Source organism: Coturnix japonica, chromosome 13 (genome assembly GCF_001577835.2).
Source record: "Coturnix japonica isolate 7356 chromosome 13, Coturnix japonica 2.1, whole genome shotgun sequence".
NCBI classification, from domain to species: domain Eukaryota; kingdom Metazoa; phylum Chordata; class Aves; order Galliformes; family Phasianidae; genus Coturnix; species Coturnix japonica.
In genome coordinates this window covers 3,086,108-3,110,074 of record NC_029528.1, presented here as the reverse complement: position 1 = coordinate 3,110,074, position 23,967 = coordinate 3,086,108, and the positions used below count along the sequence as shown (strand labels likewise).

Sequence of the window (23,967 nt, the reverse complement as noted above, 5' to 3'; positions counted from 1 at the left end):
GAGATGATGAAGATGAGAGCACAGCAGGAACCTGTAGCCCCTGCTTTTCTCCTCTTTCTCCAGCTTTTCCCCCCTCTGCCTACCTCCTTAAAGATCTGCTTTTTGAAATAGTGGGGAGTTTTGCATTCCCCTTCTTAGCACATTTAGTCACCCACCAAACCCATAAATGAAATGTTCAGTTATCCAAATGCAATTAGCCACATACCTATTTTTCATCCTTTCAGTTATTTTGCCTTTCAATTATCTCTCTTTGTTATTAAAAACAGTCACATGCTAAATTCAATCACTCTGATGAACAATATGAAATAAAGTTCAGTCTTTTATAATAAAACTCTTGGATCTGGTGATGCTGTGATTTATTTATTTATTTTTACCATTAAGAAATTGCTCTTTTCAGTTGTATGCTGCTCCATTTTTCTTTTTTCCCTGAACAATAAACAGGGAAATAACAGTTGTAAGATACAAAATATGCACTTTCTTTATATTTCTGTACCAGTGATGTGCGGAATCAAATTCTATAACCAGAACTAGGTTATAAAGCAGGTATGTGTTTATTCTGCACTGGGCACGTGGGGGAATCGCTTCTCCTATCATGTGCCTTGATAGACAAAGTGTTGGAAAGTTATAGGGTAAGCATATACATATACAAAAGATTTCCAGTACGTCATCAGCTTATTCATTTTGACTCCAGGAATTCATTTGCATGCTGTCCCTCCTACTGATGCATGTGCAGTCCATAGTGGGGGTCTCGCTCTGGTGGTCGTTGGGATGAAGTCAGAAGTCTTCCTCAGGTTGACCTTCCTTCTTTGACCCAGCTCCTTCACTCAGTCCAGTCAAAACCAGTTTCTTTGGCTACCTTTCCCTTATGTATAACCAGCTGCATTATCTTGACTATAGAAATGTTGACATGTCCCAGTGGTCCTTTTCTTCTGTGCATTGGGGTGGATAGTTTGCATTTCTGTTTTTTGACACCAAAAGCTGTGTTGGATGACAAAGACATGTCCTGTGTTTTTCTGTTGGACACGTTCAGCAGATTGCTTGCCAAAATCTCATTCTCTTCAGACGACGTTGCTAATATTCCTTTCTCTGTTTCTCTTACAGTTTGTTGCTCACCCCAACTGCCAGCAGCAGCTGCTCACCATGTGGTATGAAAACCTCTCAGGCTTACGGCAGCAATCCATAGCTGTGAAGTTTCTGGCTGTCTTTGGGGTCTCCATAGGCTTGCCTTTCCTTGCTATAGCCTACTGGATTGCTCCCTGCAGTAAGGTATGGACTTCCAATGGTTCACATTGTTTATTCTGACACTTAGTCTCTCATTCCTTTTCTGTACTTACTGTTGAAAGTTCTTCACTTCTTCTGGACTCCTTTCTTCCCTTTTCTTCTTTCTATCTTCAGTTAGCAGAGCATTATTGTGGCACATGTACCTGAAACTCTGGCAAGACACAGAGGACAGCTCAGGGTTGTGGAGAAAGCTATAATTAATGAAACAATCTTTATGGTTTTGAGGGAAAAGATGATGAAATTTGGAAATTTTCCATATTCCTAAATATGGCTGTGCTCTGTCTCACAGCATCCAGTGGAAGCAGGAGTGTTTTGCCAAGGCTTAGAGGTCACAGGACTGGAGCCAACCACTGGCCTGTGTACAAGCTTGAATTGTCTGTGGTATGAGCTCTCTAAGCAGATTTCCATCCTGAGGGAAACTGCTCAGATGAGTGGAGATAAGTAGATGTGCAGCTGACTGATAAATAGCTTTTTTCACTACTCTTACTGAAGGAAAAAGAGGTGACAAGGGAGAAATTCATTTCATGTTCAGCAGCAGCATCCCTTACAAGGTAGAGTGTTCTCAGCAAGAGGATTATCAAAGGTACTTAAGTCTGATAGAAATGACCCCTGGCATTGGTAATTTACTCCATCTTGAAAGCAGCTTCTCATGTTTCCTTTAGAAATCCAGCAAGGGATTGTCTAAATTTGCCAAGCCCAACAAATTATAGATCTGCTGGTGGGTGTTAAGGAAACACTGTAATTTAAGAGATATATCCGTAGGTAAAACTAGATAAACCTATTGAAAACAGTCTTCCAGGGCATCCAAGATAATAAAACAATTTTAAGGCTCGGTGTCCTACAAAACAAGCACTTTCTCTCAGAGTGCTTTAGAATGCGGCTTCATTTTGTCAAGATAGATATCAACACATGAGCCTGTAGGTTTTATGAATACTGGACAGGGCTCCTGAGTTTCTTATGGAGAAGCACATGTGAAAGTCAGCTGTACTGTGGCTGGTCTTGGTTAGGTGACAGTGGGAATACATGTAGAGGTAACATTGACTCCTTTGTGTCAGAACTCAGTCTAGTTGGGATTTGTGAAGCTGTTTAATTTCCTTCAGCTCTGCTGAATGTGCTGGGAGTTGGCACACCAGCCAATAGCAATGTTTTTGGTGTATTCCCAGAATTACGAGCTTTGTGTTTGAATACAGCAGAATGTGGGGAAAAAGGTTAGATGAGAAATAAGCAGAGAATTTAAATTAGAAGAAAAAAAGACAAACAAAAATGACAGGGTTAAAACTCACCCAAAACTTTGAACTAAATTTCAGGATAAATAGAAAATAACTGAGAAAGGTTTTTGGTATTTAATTTCATGAGGTAGGCACATTTAAATAAAAATATACATATTGAAATATGGAACAGCACATTTTTTCCCTTAACTTTTCTTTTTCTTGGTGATTTTTTTGTTACACGAAACCTTTTGTGCATTCACATTTTCCATCATCCTGTTTTTGTGTTGCGGGTTTTCTTCTGAAAAAGCTCATCTATCCTTCTATCCTAAAGTCAAATTGGAAGTTATTTGAGGACTTGTCTTTCAATGAATGGTTTCCCATCGATCAGAACAACGTAGTCTCGATTTTTGGCTTTCTCTGGATGTTTTCCTCTGCAGTTAAGCTATGCTTTTTTTATACAATATGGGTTGTGCTTCTGCTAAGCACGTAGTACTGAAAATAGTGAAGAGCTTTTCTTTTTTGCAGTCTCTATTTGTTCCTACCTCATGGAATTAAGATTAATTTGCATTTGGAAAGCTGTTTCACCCTCTCCCTTTATATGTTTTCTTTTTCACATGTCTGTAGGCTTTATTATTTTCCTATGATGCAGATAAGATTTCAAGTCATGAAGTGAGATATTCTCTTAAGAATGAACCTTTGTATTGGCACTCTGTCAGCATTTCTGTCATCCTAACAGCAGCAGTCAGGCATTTCCCTGCAGTCTCTATCTGAAGTTTTGATTTAATAAAGAAATCAAGCAGTTGATACGTTCAAGAATGACACACCTTGAGTTTAACAGTATCGTGGTGCATGGAAAAAAGTATCTTAATGTCATAATGTATTATGCTGAGTGGAGGGATTGCTATAATCTCAGGTCTTTATTTTTTGAGTTTCTGTAGACGAGAGAAGATGTTTTTCAGAACAGTTCAGGCTTCAGAAGAAAGTGCTTCTTTTAGTGAATTGAGGGTGGGAATGTGATGTGCATAGGCTGCAAATGCACCTTCTACTGAGAAGGGCTCTGTATACTCACGGTGGTTAAAATTTGCTCTTGAAGCTCTCCCAGGCTGGTCATATAAGGAAATATTTGAGGTTACTACTGTGTGGGACATCTGCACTGGAAACAATAAGGTCTGCTACAAGACGTCAATAACTGACATATAAATACCTGCTGAGAACTAACACACACCACACAAGGTTTTGCAGCAGTTGAGTGAACCACTGTCATCAGTGTTGGGATTGTTTCTAACATGTTTCACTTAGTCAGAAAACCTCCTATGTCTGCCATAACATTTCTAGAAAAGAGCAAGGAGACTTGAGTCAGGGCCATGTCCATTTTCCTAAACACATACTTAGAAACCTTGGTAAGAAATAAACTTGTTAATGAGAGCTCTTGAATAGAATAGATTGTGTTAGAAAGTCTTTCTGGTACTAAAACATACAAATTTTCCAATAGTTTGTGACACTGACAGAATGAAATATCCTATTTTTGGCACTTTGAAATTTCATAAATGAGAAAGAGGTCATAATCAGAACCATAAGGCTCTATTTATGTTTCTGTTAGTCCTAAATAGCTCTCCTTCTAAAGAGTCCTTTTGTTCAGTGGCCAGAAACTTGTTCCTTCAAAAAGGGCTTTAACCAAGGCTGCTGTTGGAGCTAAATAAGAAAACATGGAATTTCCTACCTTATTCCTTTTTCACCTTTCGTATGAGGTGTTACGATCAAGAGGGTAGATATTAAGAAAATTTGAGGATGTCCAATAATCGAGGGAAATTAATCAGTGTGTAGTATGCTGAAAAAAAAATAAATGAAAAAAAATCCCATGTGCTTTGAGGTTGTTCTGGAAAATCTCTGTACAAGGTGGCCCTTGCACTGCTGTACATTGAGATCTTCCTGGAATAGGCCACAGAAAAGGAAAAAAGTGTAATTGAAACTGATTAGGAAAAGTTTTTTAAAAAGAACAGAATAAATGCTAGTTGTAGTAGAGTGGTCTTGGCTCAGATCATTGTTGTGCTTATTCTTGGCTTATTGTATTGAAATAAATCCATATGTTCTAGGGAGTGAATCTGCGGATTTTGTGGTGATTTTAAGGGAAGGCTTCCATATCGAGGTGTATGAAGACTATTACAAAGGAATCTTTATATGAAATGATATTTCCAATATGTTAATGAACCAAAAATTCAGCATTGATAAAAGATTTGAATATATTACTGCTTAGGATGTTATAAAGAAGAGGAGAAGTAGGCACATCATTAGGTTTAATTTCATTTTCTGCTTACTACACAGTCAGGAAGGTTAGATAATATATATAGTTGAATGGGACAAATTATACTGACATGCATTAAAAGAAAGCAAAAATCTTATCTTGTGTGTGTTTCATTTCAGTTGGGACGGACCCTCCGAAGCCCCTTCATGAAGTTTGTGGCACACGCAGTTTCTTTCACAATCTTCCTTGGACTGTTAGTAGTGAACGCTTCGGATCGGTTTGAAGGAGTAAAAAATCTTCCCAACGAAACCATCACAGATCATCCCAAACAAATATTTAGAGTCAAAACAACTCAGTTCTCGTGGACAGAATTGCTGATCATGAAGTGGGTATTGGGTAAGCAAAAACAAAATGTCTTAAAGCCCTTGAGGGAAATTAACTAACATAGCATGATAGACAGGGATATCCCAAAGAGAGGGGGGAATAATTTATAATAAGATGAAGTTAAATTTCAGGCTGATTAAGGTAATTCTGATTGATTAAAACATAATCAGAAAAGCCTTTTATTTTGGCCCCTGCTTTTGAAAATATTGAGTGAATCTCGGCAAACTCTGACTTTCCATTTTCTGTTTTTTCCATTTTCTGGGGCAATTTCTGGAAGATGTGTGTATGATGTGGTTTCTTTAATCATTGAATCGTAAAGAATGTAGTATTCTATGCAGTCATTGTAACTGACAGCTTCTTTGAGTGGAAAAAAAAAACATGTCCTTTGGGACATGAACAGCCACCTTCTTTTATTACTCTGCTATGGCATCCTATTATAACTCACAGGACCTCAGTTATCTCATCTGTAAAACGGGCATATATTGCTTTTTGCTTCTTTGAAAAGAACTCTGAGAATCTAGTGATGGAAGTTGGTGGGTAAATAAGAGCTGGATTTCATCAAGTTCATAGTATGAAACTGCTACAGATGAGATAACTTTTTATAAAGAAAGGAAGTTGCCTAAAATTTACAAAGCATAAATTCATTTGGATGAACCCTTCAAGTGCGAAACTGTGTCACATGCACAAGTTAAACTTCACGGGGATTTTTTTTTTTTTGGCAGATTTAGATGTATTTCTTTTGCTGGCACAATTTATTCCTGGCAGGTCAGCTTCTTTGAACCACTAATCTCAACATGCTCAGGAAGATTTATTGGGAAATTGAGCTCTTAGACTCTGCAGAATCTTTATCTACCTCTTCTCTACCTATTTTTACTTTTCACCATGATTCTTATTATTTTCTTGCACTAGGACAAACAACGTCACACTTCTGTAAGTACTGATGACGTTAAATCCCTCTGAAAAATAGAATAGGGCTGCTCTATCTGATGACTTCCTGGCCGCCATTTCTTTGTTCCCCGTCCCCACAATAAGTGAAGTCCCATACAGGATATTAGACAAGAGAAAAAACTGAATAGATGCCAGACTGGATGGAGTAAGAGATATTTATAAAATGATATTAAAGCAGTTGGACAAGATGATTAGATTTTAGCCCAGGTATTCTTTTCTCATAGGCAGAAGGTATCTGCCTGCCTGGAGAGTTCCTGAGAGATGAAGAAGAAAACATTTCATCTAAAAGCAAAGGTTTCACTTTCCTGGGAGAAGGAAAGTGATTCATTGTAGAGATTTCTGAATATAATGAGATTTTCTAATGACTGCCTACATCAGCACTGACAGCCTTCTCCAGCCATTTTGTCTGTCTGCCTACAATAGAGCTTCAGATAATGCTTTAGCCACACTAATGTGAAATTTCAGTGCATGTAGACTATGGACAGCTGGCCCGGGGCTTGGGGGTTTAATGGGCCGTGTATGTACTATCAACTTTATCAACTGTCAAGGTACTGGAGATCATTAAGTGCCTAGTTGTTGGGTGCAAAAATATTGTAGATATTGTAAGTATACATCTAAAGGTGTAAATATAATTAAATGTCATGCTATAGCCAGATATCACAGGCAAAGATAGCAAGAAATGCTTCTTTAAGACAGAAATATAAGTAGGTAGTAAGTATATGCTGAAGTGTAGTAAATCTCTTACGTACTAAATATACATGACTGTATTTAATCTTTCTTGGCAATGGCTGCATCTGCTCTCTCCAGTCTCAAAAGCATAATGATTACCTACATTTCAGTTCATAGCACAATCAAAAAGTGAAATCTTTATTCTCAGTTTTAAAACACCTTATTTCTTTATGTTCTCTTCTTCATATTATGGCAGCAGTGATGAATGCTGATGGCACCTTACTTGTTTTAACTATAGCAGGCTATTTTTGAGTAATTAGTTTACAGGTCCCTGATCTTGATTCTCTTGGGGGGGGAGAGTAGAGGGGAAGGGGGTGGATATTGGCTATACCTGGTTGTCAACAAAAACATTGCAACAGATGTTCAGAATAGCATTGTTTGAGAATAATGTGACTCTTTAACATAGCATGTTGTGGCCAAGAGTGAGCAAAACCTGTGATAACACAAATAGTCTTGCTGGTACGAAAATTGATACACATCTATATTAAGAGAAAAATAGAGGTGCAAGAATGACAAGCTACTGTTAGACAAATAAATCCCATTGTCATGTCTAGCTCCCAACTCTTTATAATGGAGGTGAGTAGTGAAGTAAACTAAGCAGAAACAACAACTTTCAGCCAGGCAAGCACTTTATTCTGCTCAAAAATCAATATCAGAGGCCCTGTTGTCCATTAGCCACCAGTTCTGAAATGGCTGTAAAGGATTGCTGGATCAGTCAGGCAGTCTTGGTAGCCCATTTAATGTCACAGTGAAGAGCCAGATAAGCAATAGCAGTTTTAGATGGGAAAATGCTGTTTTGCTCTCATTCCTCTTTGTTACAAATGGGCGTTCAAGAGCTGCTGGTGGCAAAATCATCAGTGCAGAGAAATACAGTGGCCTTAGAGTGCTGGGCACTGCATGTTTGACTCGTACACCTCAGGTGTTTGTGCTTCTTGCCTGTGTTTCAGCCTGCATCCAGGTCTTCCCATCTCTTGTGTGAGGAAGACTGGGATTTTCTGTGCAAGAAATGTGCCCCAAATGCTCATTAAAAGTGAGGAGGTTCTATTTAGAGACACATTTTCCCCACTGCAAAAGCAGCAGAGCAAGCAGTGGAACTCTGGGTGGGCACAATCTGAGCACAACCTTCTCTGCAGCCTTTGGCAGATCTGAAGAAGGCTCAAAGTAGGTTCTCCAACACTGTCTGTTCATGATTTATGTATCAGGCCAGTGGATATAAAAAATCTGACAAACTGTTCCTCTTTGTGCACAGGTGGTGATCAGCACGCCTTGCATATTTCCATTTTTCTCCTAAGCAAGCTGTGCCTGTAGCTTGACTCTAATTCCCCTCCTGAAACTGGGAGTGTCCATCAAGGTGACATTTCCAATTATCCCTGCCATGGGACAGCAGGTTCCTCCAGGAACTGGGGAGCAGAAGCTGCTCATACACCTCTGTGTGCTTCAAATTCAGGGACATGACCTCTCCCAAAGCCATCAAGGACCTCAGAAGTACCGTGCTGAAATGCCATTACACTCAGGGAAACCTACTTTAGCCTCGCTGCCTGACTTATCTCTATTCTACATCACGTCTGAAGTCCCGTCCCCTCAATTTTATCTACATTCTCTCTCCTCAGTATTTTTATTGTAGAAGTTTTAAATACTTCCCCACAATGTATATATAATTAGCCAGCAGTACTGACCACATAATTACTGTAACTTTTTTACTTGTCCCAAATAGACATTTTTCCGTATGTATGGATAAAAAATGACTGCCGCGTAGTTGGTGAAAAGAACGATGTAAATTATAGGCCAACAGTGCGATACTTCCACAGAGTGATTCTAATTTTAGTCAGTCTACTCAGTTTTAGACATGTCTTACTACATTAATCTGTGACTTAGGTATATTAAGTGACCAAGATTAGAAATAAATTTGAGTAGGAGAGTTAATATTTAAACCAGGAAAGACATTTATGGGCGTTGGTGAAGAAGTGCTGTGTTTGGCAATGACGTGCACGTAATATTTCCTGAAGTACTTTAGTACTTTTTATATGCTGTGCGCACATAATGTGTAGCCTAATGTCTCATGTCTATCAGTTTGATAATTTTTTATTTTGGAGCCAAAAATGTGTTCTTTTAATATTTCATCCTTACTCCAGAACAGTTCCTAGGAAACCAATTCTTTCACTTTCTGCCCCAGGCTATTTGTTATTAAATCTCACTATGGTAAATGATGACATGGGATGAAGTTCCTGCTTTTACTCAGCCAAAAACCTACGGATGCTTTTGCCTCCCCCTGGCTTTGCTCAGTATTCAGCAGACCAAAGGCTTTCTCCCAAGATAGATCTATATGAGCCATAACCTGTGTTATGGTGTACAGCTCCTGGGTTCTGCCTGCAGGTCCCATGGCTACAGAGGTCACCGGCTGGTGGTGTCTGAAATAGAGAGAGCTTAGCTTTCCTTTGTTTTCCAAACCCTTACTAGTGCTTGGAAGACTGATGGCATCTGTTCTTAATCCTGTCAGCCTCACACTGACTTATTTCCTTCCCTATAACCAACTCCTGACTGTTCCTTTTGGGACCCTGTGTGCTTCCAGGAGTCTCTGAAGTAGCTGAGGAAATGCACTTACGTGCCACACCACAAAAGCTTCTAGCAAAGAGGATGGAGAAGAGTTCATAAAAAGGACATGGTTGCAGGAGGCTGCATGGAAATTGGTCAGCCCTGCTCATGCTTGATTAAATGTGAATTTTGCTGCTGCTATGGAAACAGGATTGGAGGAAATATTTATAATTAACCAGTGGATAAAATATTCCAACATTTTATCTGTTCTGAAATGTTTTGGCCTTGGAGTCCTGCTATGATTGAACATTGAGCAAGCTGGTGAATCTGACCTGAGCTCTCGGCTCCAGTTCATCCAGTGAAATCGTCTCCTTTACCCAGCACTCTGCAGTACAGCATGGATGTCAGAGTCTTTGCATTCTATGGCTTTGGTGCTTAGATTTATCTATGTACTCTTAGTAAGATCCTAAATTCAGGATAAAGTCAGGATTTGTGGAGTGGTAAAGCAGGCTTTACTGTCTGGAAATTCGTTATTATTTGGTATATAAAACTTAATGAAAAGCTCTGCAAGGACAGAACTTCTGATTTTCCTTTTCTCTGATCAGGCTACATTTACTGCTAGGTCAGATTTCCTTTCACAATGCCATTCCCATTCTTAAAATGCTCCCAAGCTCTGCATTAAGGGAGAAGAAAAACCCCAGCAGAGTAAGTAGTGCTGTCTTCAACGGCCCAGCTTAGCAAGGAGATTTTGAAAGGAAGAGAGGAAATGTGCGTTATTTTTTTTCACAAGTAGATCAGCTTGAGGATTTTATAACATCCTCAGTATTTGTGAACTCTGCTTTCACTGACGTCAGCAGAAATCTGTTTTACCATTGATTAATCTAGTGAAATATTGAGATGTTAGCATTGTATGCTCAAAGGACTATACTAGCTTAAACATATCATTCAAAAAAGAAAAAAGATGGTATTAAGTGTTCTCTTGAGAAAGTCAATTTAACTGAAGAATTACTTCAATCTTAGAAGCCACTGGTAGCCAACGAATGGGTCTGTTTGAATGCAAAAAGTGCCTTTGTCAGCTGGTTAAATGTACTGTGGCCTCTCTGCAGGCATGATATGGTCAGAGTGTAAGGAAATCTGGGAAGAGGGCCCACGAGAGTATGTGGTACATCTCTGGAACCTTCTGGACTTTGGGATGCTGTCCATCTTTGTGGCATCATTCACCGCCAGGTTCATGGCTTTCCTCAAAGCGACTGAAGCACAACAGTACGTAGATCAGTACGTTCAAGATGACGACCTCAATAACGTCACCCTTCCCCCTGAAGTTGCTTACTTTACTTACGGTAAGATGCTTTTTGCTGTCTAACATTTCTTGTTCTTTCAAGCTGTTGTGTGGTAGTGCTGAAAGTACCTTTCTTTTTGTGATATGTCTGGAAGTTATTTTCAAATTAAAATATTCTGAGATTTACCCATTCCATCCATTTTCATCAGCAGCCAAAAAGAACTGAGATCTGACCCTCATCGAGTCTCTGATTTTGCTCTGAGGCTTAGCTCAATCACGTCCTGAAAAATAGCTTGAGCAACAAATTATCAGGACCTGGGAGGATGTAATTTAAATTATAGATGATGAACCCACTTCATTTTCCAAATGCAAGAGGAGGGACATGTGAACCAGTGTGAGATCTGGAGCTGCATTTTTAACTGGTGGTGTGCTCTGTATCTGTTACATCCAGCGCCTGTGTAATAGACATGCAAATAGAAATCACACTCATCACCGCTAGTTCTCCAAGAGGAAACCTTTATTTCTGAGATCCTGTATGACTTATAAGTGCTAACATTTGGAAATGCAAGCAATAGCATAACCTTGGTTAACATTATTTTTGCTGCTTTTTCTTTGATATTCACAAACAAACTGAGCTTTACACTCCTGTGTAGTGGCTGGACTTGTTGTCTGCCTCTGTAAGCTTGAGATGTAACCTTGGATAAAATCTGTGGGGACTTTATGGAGGGCTGCAAAGTCTGTGGGTGTGGGCACAGTGGAGCACCCTGTACTCACTAGGCTTGCAAAGCAATGTTCTAGCAATGAGCTTGGACCAGAGAGGCAGATTTGGGCTGGCAGTCTTCATTCACAGTAGACTTGCACCATGTGGCACCAGGGATGCGTGCCCTGAGCCCACAGCCATGGACGTGCTCAGCATCCTGCTTGCCTCCCTGAAGGTAAGCTTCCCTCTCCCTGCACCAGAAAGCAAGAGGCCTCTCAACTTATGTTGTGGCCCATTTAAAGTGAGTTCATGATATAGAAGTGCAGAGGGTCCAGAAAAGAGTATCGCAAGCAGATCCTGTGAATTCTTCCATCTGCTGCTTTTCCTTGGGCATGAATTACTGGAAATAATGCTGAAGTTTACTGCTGTGTCCTTAAAGATGCCACTTGCTTTGGCTCTGAGTCAATACTTTCATGAAGGAGCTCAGCTGATTCAATGACACTTATGAGCTACATTAATATAAATGGTCAATTTTTCAGTAGAGTTAACAAACAATGCATAACTGATATCAAAAAGACATTTTTGAAGTAGAAATATTAGAGTGACTGTGTTGCCAAAATTGGTTTCAATTTGAAGATAACACAACAATGATACGTTTAGTGGCTGTATCTGCATTATCTGAACAAATTCAAGCTTCCTTCCCTAAAATTACTGAGAGAGACTTCAGCCTCCCTAACATTTTTCTTCCACATATTGACATAGTGCCATGTATCCAGCTAGAGTTATGGCCAAATTCTGCTTTGTTGTCATTTTGGTTTTCAGTCTCAGGGGTATCAGCTGGAAAAAGGACAGCACAGTTGATGCTCCAACAGGAAATCAAAACTCCCAAACTTTTTTAAAGTTGCATCTTTTATCTGTTGTGTGACTTTGGTAAATTTCGGTGACTCGCTCATTTCTCATCTTTTCCATGTCAAAAACGCAACTGTTTTTTGCCCATCCTGGTAAAGGATGCTGAAGGCCTCAGCAACCAGTTGTTTCAAACCCATTTTTTCCTCTAACTCCTGGACAGAATCGAGATTCAGCCCTAAAAAGAGAGTCGTTCATCATCATAACATCCACCTACCACTTTTCATTACTAATGTCTAATGTCCGTGTATTGTTTTAGCCAGGAACAAGTGGCTTCCCTCGGATCCTCAGATCATTTCAGAAGGACTGTATGCAATAGCTGTGGTACTCAGCTTCTCCCGCATTGCTTACATTCTTCCAGCCAACGAAAGCTTCGGGCCCCTGCAGATCTCTTTGGGAAGGACTGTGAAAGATATCTTCAAGTTCATGGTGATATTCATCATGGTGTTCCTGGCCTTCATGATTGGAATGTTCAACCTTTACTCTTACTACCTTGGCGCAAAATACAACCCTGCATTTACAACGTGAGTACTAAAGGAAAAGGGACTGCTCTTACAGGGCTCTGTTTGTTCTGGAGCACAGGTCTTATGTGGAGCAGCTCAGGGAGTTGGGATTGTTTAGCCTGGAGAAGAGGGGGCTCAGGGGAGACCTCATTGCACTCTACAACTTCCTGAAGGGAAGTTGTAATGAGGAGGGGCTTGGCCTCTTCTCCTAGGCAACAAACAGGACCCAAGGAAATGGCTGCAAGTTGTACCAGAGGAGGTTTAGATTGGATGTAAGAAGGAACTTTTTCTCTCAGAGAGTGGTCAGGCACTGGAATGGCTGCACAGGGAGGTGGTGGAGTCTCCATCCCTGGCAGTGTTCAAGAGGCATCTGAATGAGGAGCTATGAGAGATGGTTTAGTGGTTTGTTATAGCTGTGGTAGTGGGAGGATGCTTGGACTAGATGATCTTGTATGTCCTTTTCAACCTCATGGTTCTATGATTCTATGGTTTATTGCTGCTGCTATCTCTGCCCAGGTAGTTGGGATGCCGCTGAACATTCTTCTGCAGTTATTGAGGTGCTTGGCTAAAAGCAGAGAGGTGTCTGTACAGTGGGTGATTCTATATGCAAACAGTAGTCCATCTCTTCAGCATACCTTTGTGTTCCCTATTCTTCCTGTGAGCCCACCAAACTTAAATCTCCCTTCCTCTTAGCTGCTCTCTCCCTACTTCTTGCTGGGCTTCCCACAGTGGGGCTTTCCATCCCACACACCCACCTGTGAGGGAAGAGGGAAGCTTGGTGTGATGCTTTCCCCTTGCTGTGATCTGACATCAAGGCAATTTCACTGCACTTGTAAAGCCTGAGATGAGGAGCAGACTGCAGCTGGTGTTGGATGTGTCATTCCTCTAATGTGTCATACAGCAAGCCTCAGCTCGTAGCTCCCCTAGGAGAAATGACCTTATTGGTATCATTGCTGCCCTGTGAGTGGCTGTGTCCTTCCAAAGACAGGAGCCAGTCTTACTACACTACTCTCTTGTGCAACGCATACTTTGTACCACAGCGTTTAAATTTTCTGATTGAGCCAAATGTGCGTTCTGAACCTTCCTGTAACCTCAGGATACACTTTAATGGAAGGATTTGTGAGGGCAGATGCAATTACATTTATCTGTGCTCAGTAGTAAGAGAGAAGAAAATTGAGTGTGGGATGTGACTTGGTTCTTATTGGGAGAGGAGATGTCCTTGAAGCAGAGGAGTTAATGTGAAGTTGAGTCGATGCCGTCCCTTGATTGCAGCAGTTGTGGTGTCCCCCAGGCACATCATCAGAGCAGCGGTTAACAGATTCTATCTCTGATGCAGTAATGATAACCGTTCAATTAACACACACAGCACGAGTGGATCCCTCCATCTTTTGATGGAAATAATGAGCAAACATTGCCTGAAAGGGTGACTGCTCACTGGAGGAAAGATTGCTCGAGTGCCTGAGGGCTGTGTGGGCTGGGGGGAGTCCTGTCAAAAGGCACCACTCGTCCTCCTTAATGTCAGCCTTGTGATCACTTATCCTGGAGGGACTTCATGGTGTTACGAAGCAAATTTTCCATGAAGATGAATTTTCCTTTTACTACTTTGGAAAAGACTTAAAATAAACCTGATTTCCTCTGATTATGTAAACACACAGAGGCGTTAAAGCATGATGAGTGAAAATGAGCTCTTCATCACACGAAACAAAGAGTGTAAATTAACATTCATCCTCAAAATGCTTCTCAGACGCCTCATTCAACAAACCAGAAACCTACAGCCCCAAACAATTTTGACAAGCTAGGAACGATACGTTGGCAGAGGGGCCAATCCTCACAACATTTCCCTCTTTGCTTTTCTTGAGCTGTCTGTGAGCACAGTGCTCTCCTCCTGCCATTCACTTATTTGTGACAAGAGGGGAAGTCTCAATATGTTGTCCAAATTCGCTGAGGCAGAGAGAAATGCTCACTTTGCTGAAGTTGTAAGCATTTTGTGACTTCACTGACTTCTCTGAACGCACCTCATAGCATTGCTAATGAGTGAAATTTTACAGAAATTAATTTTTCTGCTCAAAATGGTGGCTGTTTTACTATGGGACCTAACTGTGGTATCAACTGGCTAATTGTGACAGAAGAAAAAACCTGCTGGATTTGTGCATTAATCAGGGCACTGAATTGACAGCTCCCTCTGAACATCACAGTGGATATCCCCAGTGATACCCTCACAGATAAGAAGCTGCTCACAGAAATAACATTGAATTTGAGAAAACCGCAGCTTCCCAGGACAGTGTGTAGGAAGAAAAAAAGAGTGTATATTTGTCCAGGTCTCACTGAGAGGAAATTGCATGCTTAGATCTAATAATAATAACAATCCACAAATGCTGGTGTAGCTTGCACTTTCGGAATCCTGTTCATTTTGCTCTCTGCAGAGCAGGCACACAGCACCCCAGTGGCCTCTGAACCATGTTATCATGCAGTTTCTGTCAGTTCTTCAGTTTTAATGTTCTTGACGCAAAGGAAATGAAAGCGCAGTGTGCTTTTTCCTCACGCTGTTAAACATTGAGGTTATTTAGCTAACTGGGGTATACTTTCAGGATTTTCTTTTAAGTTCTTCGGTGCTGAAAAGTAGACAGCTTTCAGGACTCTTGCAGCCGACCCCAGCACTGTTTATGTGTTTATTGTATGCTGTGTATAGAACACAGCTCTCCAAACAGCCCGTAATTATGAACATGCTATGCAAACAAAATTGAAATGGAGGCAAGACTGATTGTGTTCATCTTGCTTTCTGCATGGCAAATCAGGCTGAAGGCTACAGCATGAGGGTTTCTGTCTGCTTCTCCCCAAGGGGAACTGTGAGTCACTGCTTAGTGCCAATGTTACTTAGATGCTTGGAGGCTTTTTTTCTTCTCATTCTGCTTTGTCAAAATACGATATTTTTGTAGAATTATATTGACTGCATTGCTTTTCTGGCAATGTTAAAGCTCTACCAATCAATTTAAGGAAATAACTCAGTCTGAAAGGATGCCTTAAGCTTTCTTAAAGAGGAGGATGAAAGACACATGAAATCATGGCCTCACCGTGATCTTTTTTGATGAACAGCACACGGCTGCTTATAGAAGCAAGGAAAATCTGAAACTAGATGATTGCCTGTGGTCTGTTTTCTTCCTTAATTCAGAATCTTTGTTCACCAACACTGTTTATTGAAACAAAATTGTTACCTCTCCTATAGTTGGCCATTCTGCAGCAAGGAGAGCGCACCATACCCATCTCAACAAGCAGCAACACTCAGTCTACCCCTGCCAGCTCCCCCTGCTCTCTGGTGCTGTGAAGATGGGCAGGACTCCTGACATCTTCCCTCATTTGTTCGCCTTTGGGAAGGGTAAAGCACCTTGGGTCTTTGCAGGAGGAGGGTAAACAGCATAGTTGGCACTGACAAGACACATCAGTGTCTTGGAAATTTCATGACGTTGGCTCCAACTGTCCGCATCTCATATTTCAGTGAGATCTTCTCAAAAAGAGAAGAATACATTCCCTGTGACCTGTGCCAGATCTTGTGCAAACTGGCAGTAGTGAGAGGGGAGGAACCATCCAGGCTTGGTACAGGCTGCCCAGAGAAGCTGTGGATGCCCCCTCCATGGAGGTGTGCTAAGCCATGAGTGGGACCGTGGGCAGGAGAGCTGTTGGTTGGCAACCCTGTCCACGCCTGGGGGCTTGGATCTTATTGGTCCCCACCAACATAAGCCATTCTATGTTTCTCTGATACAGCCTCTTCAGAAGGCGGGGATGTCCTAGTACCAGGTCCCTTCAGAAGCATTTCCTCCACAAGTGGGAGCTCTGTGTCTTTCTGTAGGCATTGCTGAGCATTGTGTTGGGATGCCGCTTCTACCACTATCCTGCTCCCATACCTGCTCTTTCCCCACTTGAGGCCAGGATTGAGGACCTTGGGCATTTGCAGAGGAGTGTGGCAGCTGTGATGGATCCCTCACCTTCTCAGGGTGGACAAAGCCAGCCAGTAATTAACTTTTCAAGAAAAACCTGACACCTCTCCAGAACAAAGGTTAATGCTTGAGCTGCAGAAAAGGAGCAAAGTTGACGTGTTGTATTAAAAACCACCGGCAGGGTGGAAAACTAAGGGAACCTTTCCAAATTAAAAAGGGAAGGTTAATAGCAGGGTGCAGCTGGGATCAAGGCTGGTGGTTATGGTTTTCATTAGTTCGATAAGTGAGCTTGATGACAGGTTTCAAAGCCGATGGGTTTTAGTGTTGTACAAGTTCTTTAACTGGAAATACAATGTCTAATAGAATAAGAACTAAGCAGATTACTACCATAAAAGTGAAGGATATCTGACATATTAACGTCAGGTGTAATGGCAGGAGACAAGAGCAGAGTGTTTGAGGAGAGGAAATACACACCAAGTAGAAAAGAGGTGGTGCTTCTGTGAAGCAGTCATAGCTCATCCCACAGATATATCTCTGTGTAATATCCCAGCCTCATGCAAAACAGCAAGGAGGAATGAACAAACATTTATTTGAGGAAAATGGAGACTGAATAGAAAGCCACATTTCAACCTATTTAGAACACCACTCAGGATCATCTCCCGTGAGTCAGTGCGGTTATGCTGGATGAGAACAATGCCTGAATATTCACTGCAGTCTTCCTTCTACCATATGCAAATGGAGGAGGGGATGCCAAGAGTTGTGATGGGAGCTAAGAGCCAGTTTGCTGAGGCTGAAAGGAATTGCACAGTGCTCTGCACTGACCCTCCAGAGAGTATGAATTAATTTCTGCTTGCACACATAGTGTAATAGATTCCAGAGTGGCTGCAAAGTTTATTGTTTCCCTAGGACATGTTTTAGTTTGTGTCTATTATCTGTTTTTACAAATAGATTTTGCAGGATTAGTCTGCCACCCTAATAATAATTAAAAGATCCTAAATATAGTTAATGGCTTTGTTTTCTTAAAGGGCATTTCCCTCCTGGGATGCAAGTAAAGGCGTTAAGCTAAGCAAACTCATCCTCCCCCTTCCTTCATTTCTGTCTAGGGTTGCTTTCCTTCTGCCTGGTACAGCTTTGACTCCCCTGAATTAAGCTCTCCTTTCGATCTGCTACTCAACCAGCATCCTTTCCATTTCTTTGTCATTACCTTATTCTTCTTTTTCCTGTCTTTCAGAATTTTATTTTCCTCTGCTTTCTTTCTTCTTCCAAGTAACTAATAATCAAATTGAAATGCTTCCTGTAGCATCTTCTATTACTCCTTAATTTCAAGTTGTTTAGGAGTTTAAGGTTTTACTTTTTACAAATCTTTGGGTGCCTGAATTTGTCTGTGGTCCCAAAGAAGATCAGACCATGGGATGACTTTATCTGCATGGTGCACTGGTTATACTTGTGCAACAAGTGAGAACTCTTCACAGATTCCTTTTGTGCAGAAAGTAATGCTTTTCTTCTGCCCTGGGAATCACATATAAGACAGTCAAGATAAGTTCCCTTTTCCCAAATAATCTGTGCTGGTCTTCTCCAAATGAGGAATAGGTGATGGTGTAGAACTTCTGAGTCCCTTCCAAATTGCAAGTGGCCCATGGTGAAGTCCTTAATAGGGGCAGAAAAGCCAAGTGACAAACAACACACCTGAGAAGAACAGATGGAAAGGTAGCTGCCACTTTATAATGTTAATAGAAGTAGTATTTCTTTATCAGATCAGGAAATTTAATCTGGCATCTCCTAGGGTGATGGATAACTGCTTGTAATTACTGTGCTGAGGCATCATGTTTATATTGGTGGGTTGCCACTTTTGTTATTAGTATTCATTCTGGCTAATTTGATACCAACTCTATACAGTGATCATTTTCTTTATTTTTAGGGTAGAAGAAAGTTTTAAAACCTTATTCTGGTCAATATTTGGCTTATCTGAAGTGATATCTGTGGTGCTGAAGTACGATCACAAATTCATTGAGAATATTGGATACGTACTCTATGGAGTATACAACGTGACCATGGTGGTGGTGCTGCTTAATATGCTAATAGCCATGATAAACAACTCCTATCAGGAAATTGAGGTAAGATAAGAAACTGGGTTATGAACACAATATGCGTAATTATTATTGATAATGAAAATGTTAAAAGAACAAGGAAGTTGTTTATTCCATACGCAAAACTGGAGCATTACTGAAACACAGTTCTTAGACTGTGTAAGAATCAAAGCCATATCAATCCCAAATTAAGGCTCAATTAATAATTAACAACGAATCATTTCTATAAAAACTTCAACTTCCTTGCTTTTAATAACCATCTGTGGGCAATCTCCATTTTCTATGCACGTATTTAATGAAAGCAGTTTGTAATATTTTTTACTTCCTATGTTGGTTGCAGTAATTCTGCCTTAGCTCTGTTGTTTCCTTATGACAAATCAAGCAATATTTCACCTGTTTCTCCCCCTATTTTTTACTGGCTAATCTTGCAGATCCATCTAGGGCTGAAGCTCATAGATATACATATAAAAATTTCTTAATGTCCAAAAACCAGGCATGACATTTTGGTTTTTTATTACTTTTTATATTTTGAGGAGTCTTGGGGCCCACAAATCATAATGGCATGAGCAAAAATCAATCAATAAATAAAGCCCCAGAATATAAAGGATATGAATACAGCTATCACAGAACATGAATAAGGAACTGCAGAAAGGCATATACAGGGTTTACCCAACTTTGTTCAGTAACACTGGTAGAAGCTGGCTGGGTTTGCTAAATAACTCTGGACAAAAACAACTCCCTGATAAATAAAAGAGAAGAAGAAAAAGAAAGGGTTAATATTTGGACAGTGATTGAATGCTGATTCACCTCTTTCTACTGATTTGTTAAATGTCAAGTTTCTGTCGCTTGGTTTGTATTAATTATTTGCTCTAATCTCCCCTCAGAACCTGACACTGCAAAAGGCTACAGCTGAAATTATTTTCTGACTGTAATGTCTGATTCCTCCATGTACTGTAGTGCAAATAGAGCTCTATCTCATGTGTGCTGCAACTGAGTCTAAATGTCAGAGAGACCTTACATGTGCTCTATGCCCAGAAAGCTTTCTTGTGTGCAGAAGGTATTTTCCCAAAGTTTTCTAATCACCTTGAATCACAGAATGGCTTGTGTTGGAAAGGACCTTAAAGGTCCCTGAATTCCAACCCCCAAACCTTAAGATGAAGCAGCTTCCTCAACCTTCTACTGAAACAAGATCTACTTCTGAAGGGGTCTCAGATTCTTAATGAGTTTTCTAGTTCATTGTAGTAAGTAGAGATGTTCTCGCAAGTTTACAAAAGAAAAAGAAGAACAAACGTCTCAGTAGGTGGCCTGTGTTAATGTTCCGCTCTATATTGCGTATTCCATGATGAACAGTCTCCTGGAAAAACCTTTAACATCTTTCTTGGCTGCCTGGAGCTTTTGAGAACTTTGTTAGAGAACATCTCTAACTGTCAGCAAGAGAATCAAATGTGAGCTGTTCCATCCAGGCCCTCCTACTTGAGAACTGGGAGAAATGTAGTAAATCTCACACTAATTCCTTTAAATCCTCAGCGACAGAGAGATTAAGGAAAGACAAAGTCATCCTACTGACTAAATAGAAAATCCTTTCTGTTTATCTGACAACAGCAGTGTCAATAATGACAGAGGATGGTAATTACTTAGGAATTAAATTCCATTGCAGTCAATGGGGAAATGCTTTTCTTTTAGCCAGTTCTTGTGCTTTCCATTGAATGTCTCTTTTCAGCTAATTCTAGTTTTCTTCTGTTTATCCCTCAAGTATTAATGCTTCCTGACTACTTTGGAATTTGTATTTATGGAAAGGAAAAAAAAATCCTCCTGCCAGTTAGCAAACTTCCATCATTAGCTCCTTAGCTATCATTTAAAATGTTAGCAAATTATTTCTACCATAATTTAGTTCTAGGCTTTTGTGAGATTCAACCCCAAACAAGGAGAAGGCTGAGCGGCAGCACTGAGTGCTGCCTTGTTGGCAGGAATATCACTGCAGATGTGTCAGAATTAAGCTCAGTTGTGGTATGCCAGGTTTGACATGGTTTTGGAGGTAGAAGTAACCAGAGGTTACTAATTTCAGCACAGCATGGATATATGTGAGTACAAGGAACCAGAAGCCTGTGTTTCTATCTGTGCTGCTGGTCTCCATGTAGACTGCAAGGAGAACAGCTGTAGAGCAGCTGTATCTCCTCTGTTCCTTTTCCTGATAAATTGTCCTGATGGATGGGTCTGACCATCATCCTCTGCAAATGCCAAGTAGTAGATCCATAAAGGGTGTGCTAACCTTAACCTTGTCCTTGTGCTTGGAAATGATCCTGGCCCATCCTGATGCTTCATAAAGGAGATTCATAGGCACTGAGTCATGGGTTTTTTTTCCTACAGCTGCTTAAGTTGCAGGTGGTGAGTGGTAGGAGAAGTAAGGTGCATTGATCTGGGCTTATTGTGGTGGTGAATGCAGTCAGGATTAACGTGGAAGTAATCGGATGATAGAAGAAATCAGTGATCTGGTCTCCTCTATTGGTGATTCCTGGCCAGTGCAGTGATAACAGTTAGCAGGCAATTAGCACTGCACTTAATCAGAGGGAGTCGTTGTTGCTGTATGTGTAAGTTGTTTGTCTCCTTTCCATGAATGTATGCATGTTTTAGTACAGATATTTAGCAGCAAAGCACAAGCACTGGGCTGTTACTGAAGGACGAGCCCTTTGCTGTCCAATGAAATAAGTAATGTTCAGCTCAGAGAAACCACACTAGTGTGCAAAGCACCTTCAATAAACCCAGTTACTGGCCACCACTATAAAGACGGCTGCAGCTGTGCTGCCATGTTCAAATTAGACAAAGAAACAGGGAGAAAAATACCACTCTGAAATGATTTGCTCTTCATTATCTCTCTCGTTGCAGCACAGCTCTGCTCCAGCCTTCCTTGCTCCTACCTCCATCCTCCAAAATGTCTCTTTGTGACACTGTGCTGCGTTTCTGCAGCCTTTGCTGGAGAGAAATGTGAACTCGTTTGTATCCCATCTTACACTGACCTTTCTGGCATTTGCCTGGCTTAGAAGGCAGAAACAGTTCCCAACTTCTTCATAATAAGCAGTTTGTAGAAATTGTCTGTTGAGCAGAAATAAGGTGGCATTCAGTCTGGTATTTGGAGGGCTTGTAATCTGTTTATTCATTTCATTGTTCGTTTTCTCCTTATTTATTTATTTTGAGATAACATTATCTTCTTAGGTTTCTCTGTCGTTTTCAGGTGTCCCGTTTAGGCTGATTCTTGTTAAATCCTGCCTGTACGTTTGTTCTTATGATAGCTCAATTCATTTCTTTGTGCCAATTATGCATTTGGGTGTTATTTTCTCTTCCCTTTCCAAGGAGGATGCAGATGTGGAGTGGAAGTTTGCACGTGCCAAACTCTGGCTGTCCTACTTTGATGAAGGAAGGACTTTACCTGCTCCCTTTAATCTAGTGCCAAGCCCTAAATCATTTTATTATCTCATACTGAGAATAAAAATGTGCCTCATAAAACTCTGCAAATCTAAGGCCAAAAACTGTGAAAATGATCTTGAGATGGGGATGCTGAACTCCAAACAACGGGTATGTTGCATCTTTGCTTTTCACCTTCTGTGTAGAATATTGGATTCGTGGCTGCAGGGACCTTCTGGAGGGGGTTGTGTGGTTTGTGGGTTGACCAGGGACAGTGCAGCCTCTTGCTCAGTGTTGTTACTTGTCCTATATCAGCACCTAGAGGGTCCTCCCAGACTTGCAGCCTTGTTGTACCAAGCGCTGTCAGTACACTTGTGTCAGAACAACTGTTATAAAAGGAGGCACTTCTGTAATGGGGTTTCCCAGATCCTAATAGACAAAGTCAAAGACCTGGGGCAGAGGCACAAATAATATCCCATCTTGTCTGGCTCCCAGTCTGCCCAGCAGGCTTTTATGCCTCTTCAAAACACACTCTTGACTTTAAGTGATTTCCCAGTTAATTTTAGTGCCATTACTTTAACCACTGTATTTAGTACCATTCCAGGTTTGGGAACAAATTTCCAAGCAGTTACTAATAACACCTCCTAAATGCCTATAGCTGTAATTAGCAACCCCTCTGCTTACTTCTGCCTAGTGCTGGGTAGCACTGATTGGCAGATCCTGCCTCTTCCATCTCTTCTTTGACCACTTGAAAGAGAAGTGTGTTCCCCATCATCTGTTTAGCCATTATCAGCTTGCTGGTTAGTAATAATAATGACACTGTTTCTCAAGATCTGTGGGACAGTTGGGGATAAAAGACCCTTAATTAAGGACCTCTCCCTACATACACTTGTATACAGTTGCAAGAGTCTGTGTTTTAGCTCCTTTGAGTCTACAGTATGAATTAGTTCCTTTGAGTAAGTACTAGTCTACTTCTCTAGCACTTGGGCCAAAAAGTTCATAGGTGGATAAGAGCGTCAAAGAAATCTGTAATGAATCTTGGGCTTCTGAAAAGACTTTTGGAAGCTTCTAGAAGGGAAAATCAATAGCTTTGTTGTCATCTGATAAAAAATAAATACTGTTCTATTTTTTAAAAGGGTTCAGATAAAAAAGTAGCAAATTGTCCTCCTGTTTTCAGAGAACTGCTGAAAATCAATTCTGTTTCAGAATTTCTGATAGCTGCATTGACTTGTTCTCTACAAATCTATTTATTTTTTTAGAACTATGCCCTCCATTGGTAATCACCAATCTAAGATAAATACATTTTGTTTTTCTTAGTACCTCCCTAACCAAAACTTGTCTGAGAATGCTATTTTTGCCTTGACAACATAAAATCCTTTCTTTTTCCCAGCAATTTCTGGTTTTCAATTCTTTTCTCTCTTTAGAACATTACCTTTTTAGAACAGAATGCACTGGCTTTCATTCTACCCAAGCCTTTAATCATTTCCTACTGGGTTTTACAAATCTCCATTTACTTTGGGGTTATCCACATGTGAGAAGCTACCACTGACCTAATACATCACAATGTTTTATCATTTCAGAAAGTTCGTTTTCAGTCTGGCAGTCTACATACAGAAAATTTTTCGCTGAAGAATGCTTACAACAAGCCCACGAGATACCAGGTAATCACAGAGCGGGGCAAAGTGTGTTGGTGTGCTGCTCTGCTGGGCTGTGTTGCTTGGATCCACTCAGTGCCATCCTGTGATGTGCTGAGCTGTGGCTTAATGCAGTCACAGCACTCAGAGACAAATGCAGTGTATCATCCATGGAAATAGACATGGTGTTAACATAGGTC

At 40.7% G+C, this 23,967-nt stretch overlaps 1 protein-coding gene across 3 annotated transcripts in view; it reads left to right on the top strand.

Annotated features, from left to right (window-relative positions):
• TRPC7 (transient receptor potential cation channel subfamily C member 7) overlaps positions 1-23,967 on the top strand; it is a 64,333-nt gene that overhangs the window by 34,355 nt on the left and 6,011 nt on the right. For 2 of the 3 annotated variants that reach the window (XM_015875866.2, XM_015875865.2), the window contains exons 4-10: positions 1,102-1,266; positions 4,914-5,130; positions 10,434-10,667; positions 12,472-12,736; positions 18,566-18,761; positions 22,083-22,304; positions 23,714-23,794. In XM_015875866.2, coding sequence (XP_015731352.2) covers positions 1,102-1,266; positions 4,914-5,130; positions 10,434-10,667; positions 12,472-12,736; positions 18,566-18,761; positions 22,083-22,304; positions 23,714-23,794 — 1,380 coding nt within the window. The remainder of the gene's footprint in view (positions 1-1,101; positions 1,267-4,913; positions 5,131-10,433; positions 10,668-12,471; positions 12,737-18,565; positions 18,762-22,082; positions 22,305-23,713; positions 23,795-23,967) is intronic. The other variant, XM_032447433.1, reaches the window with a different exon arrangement.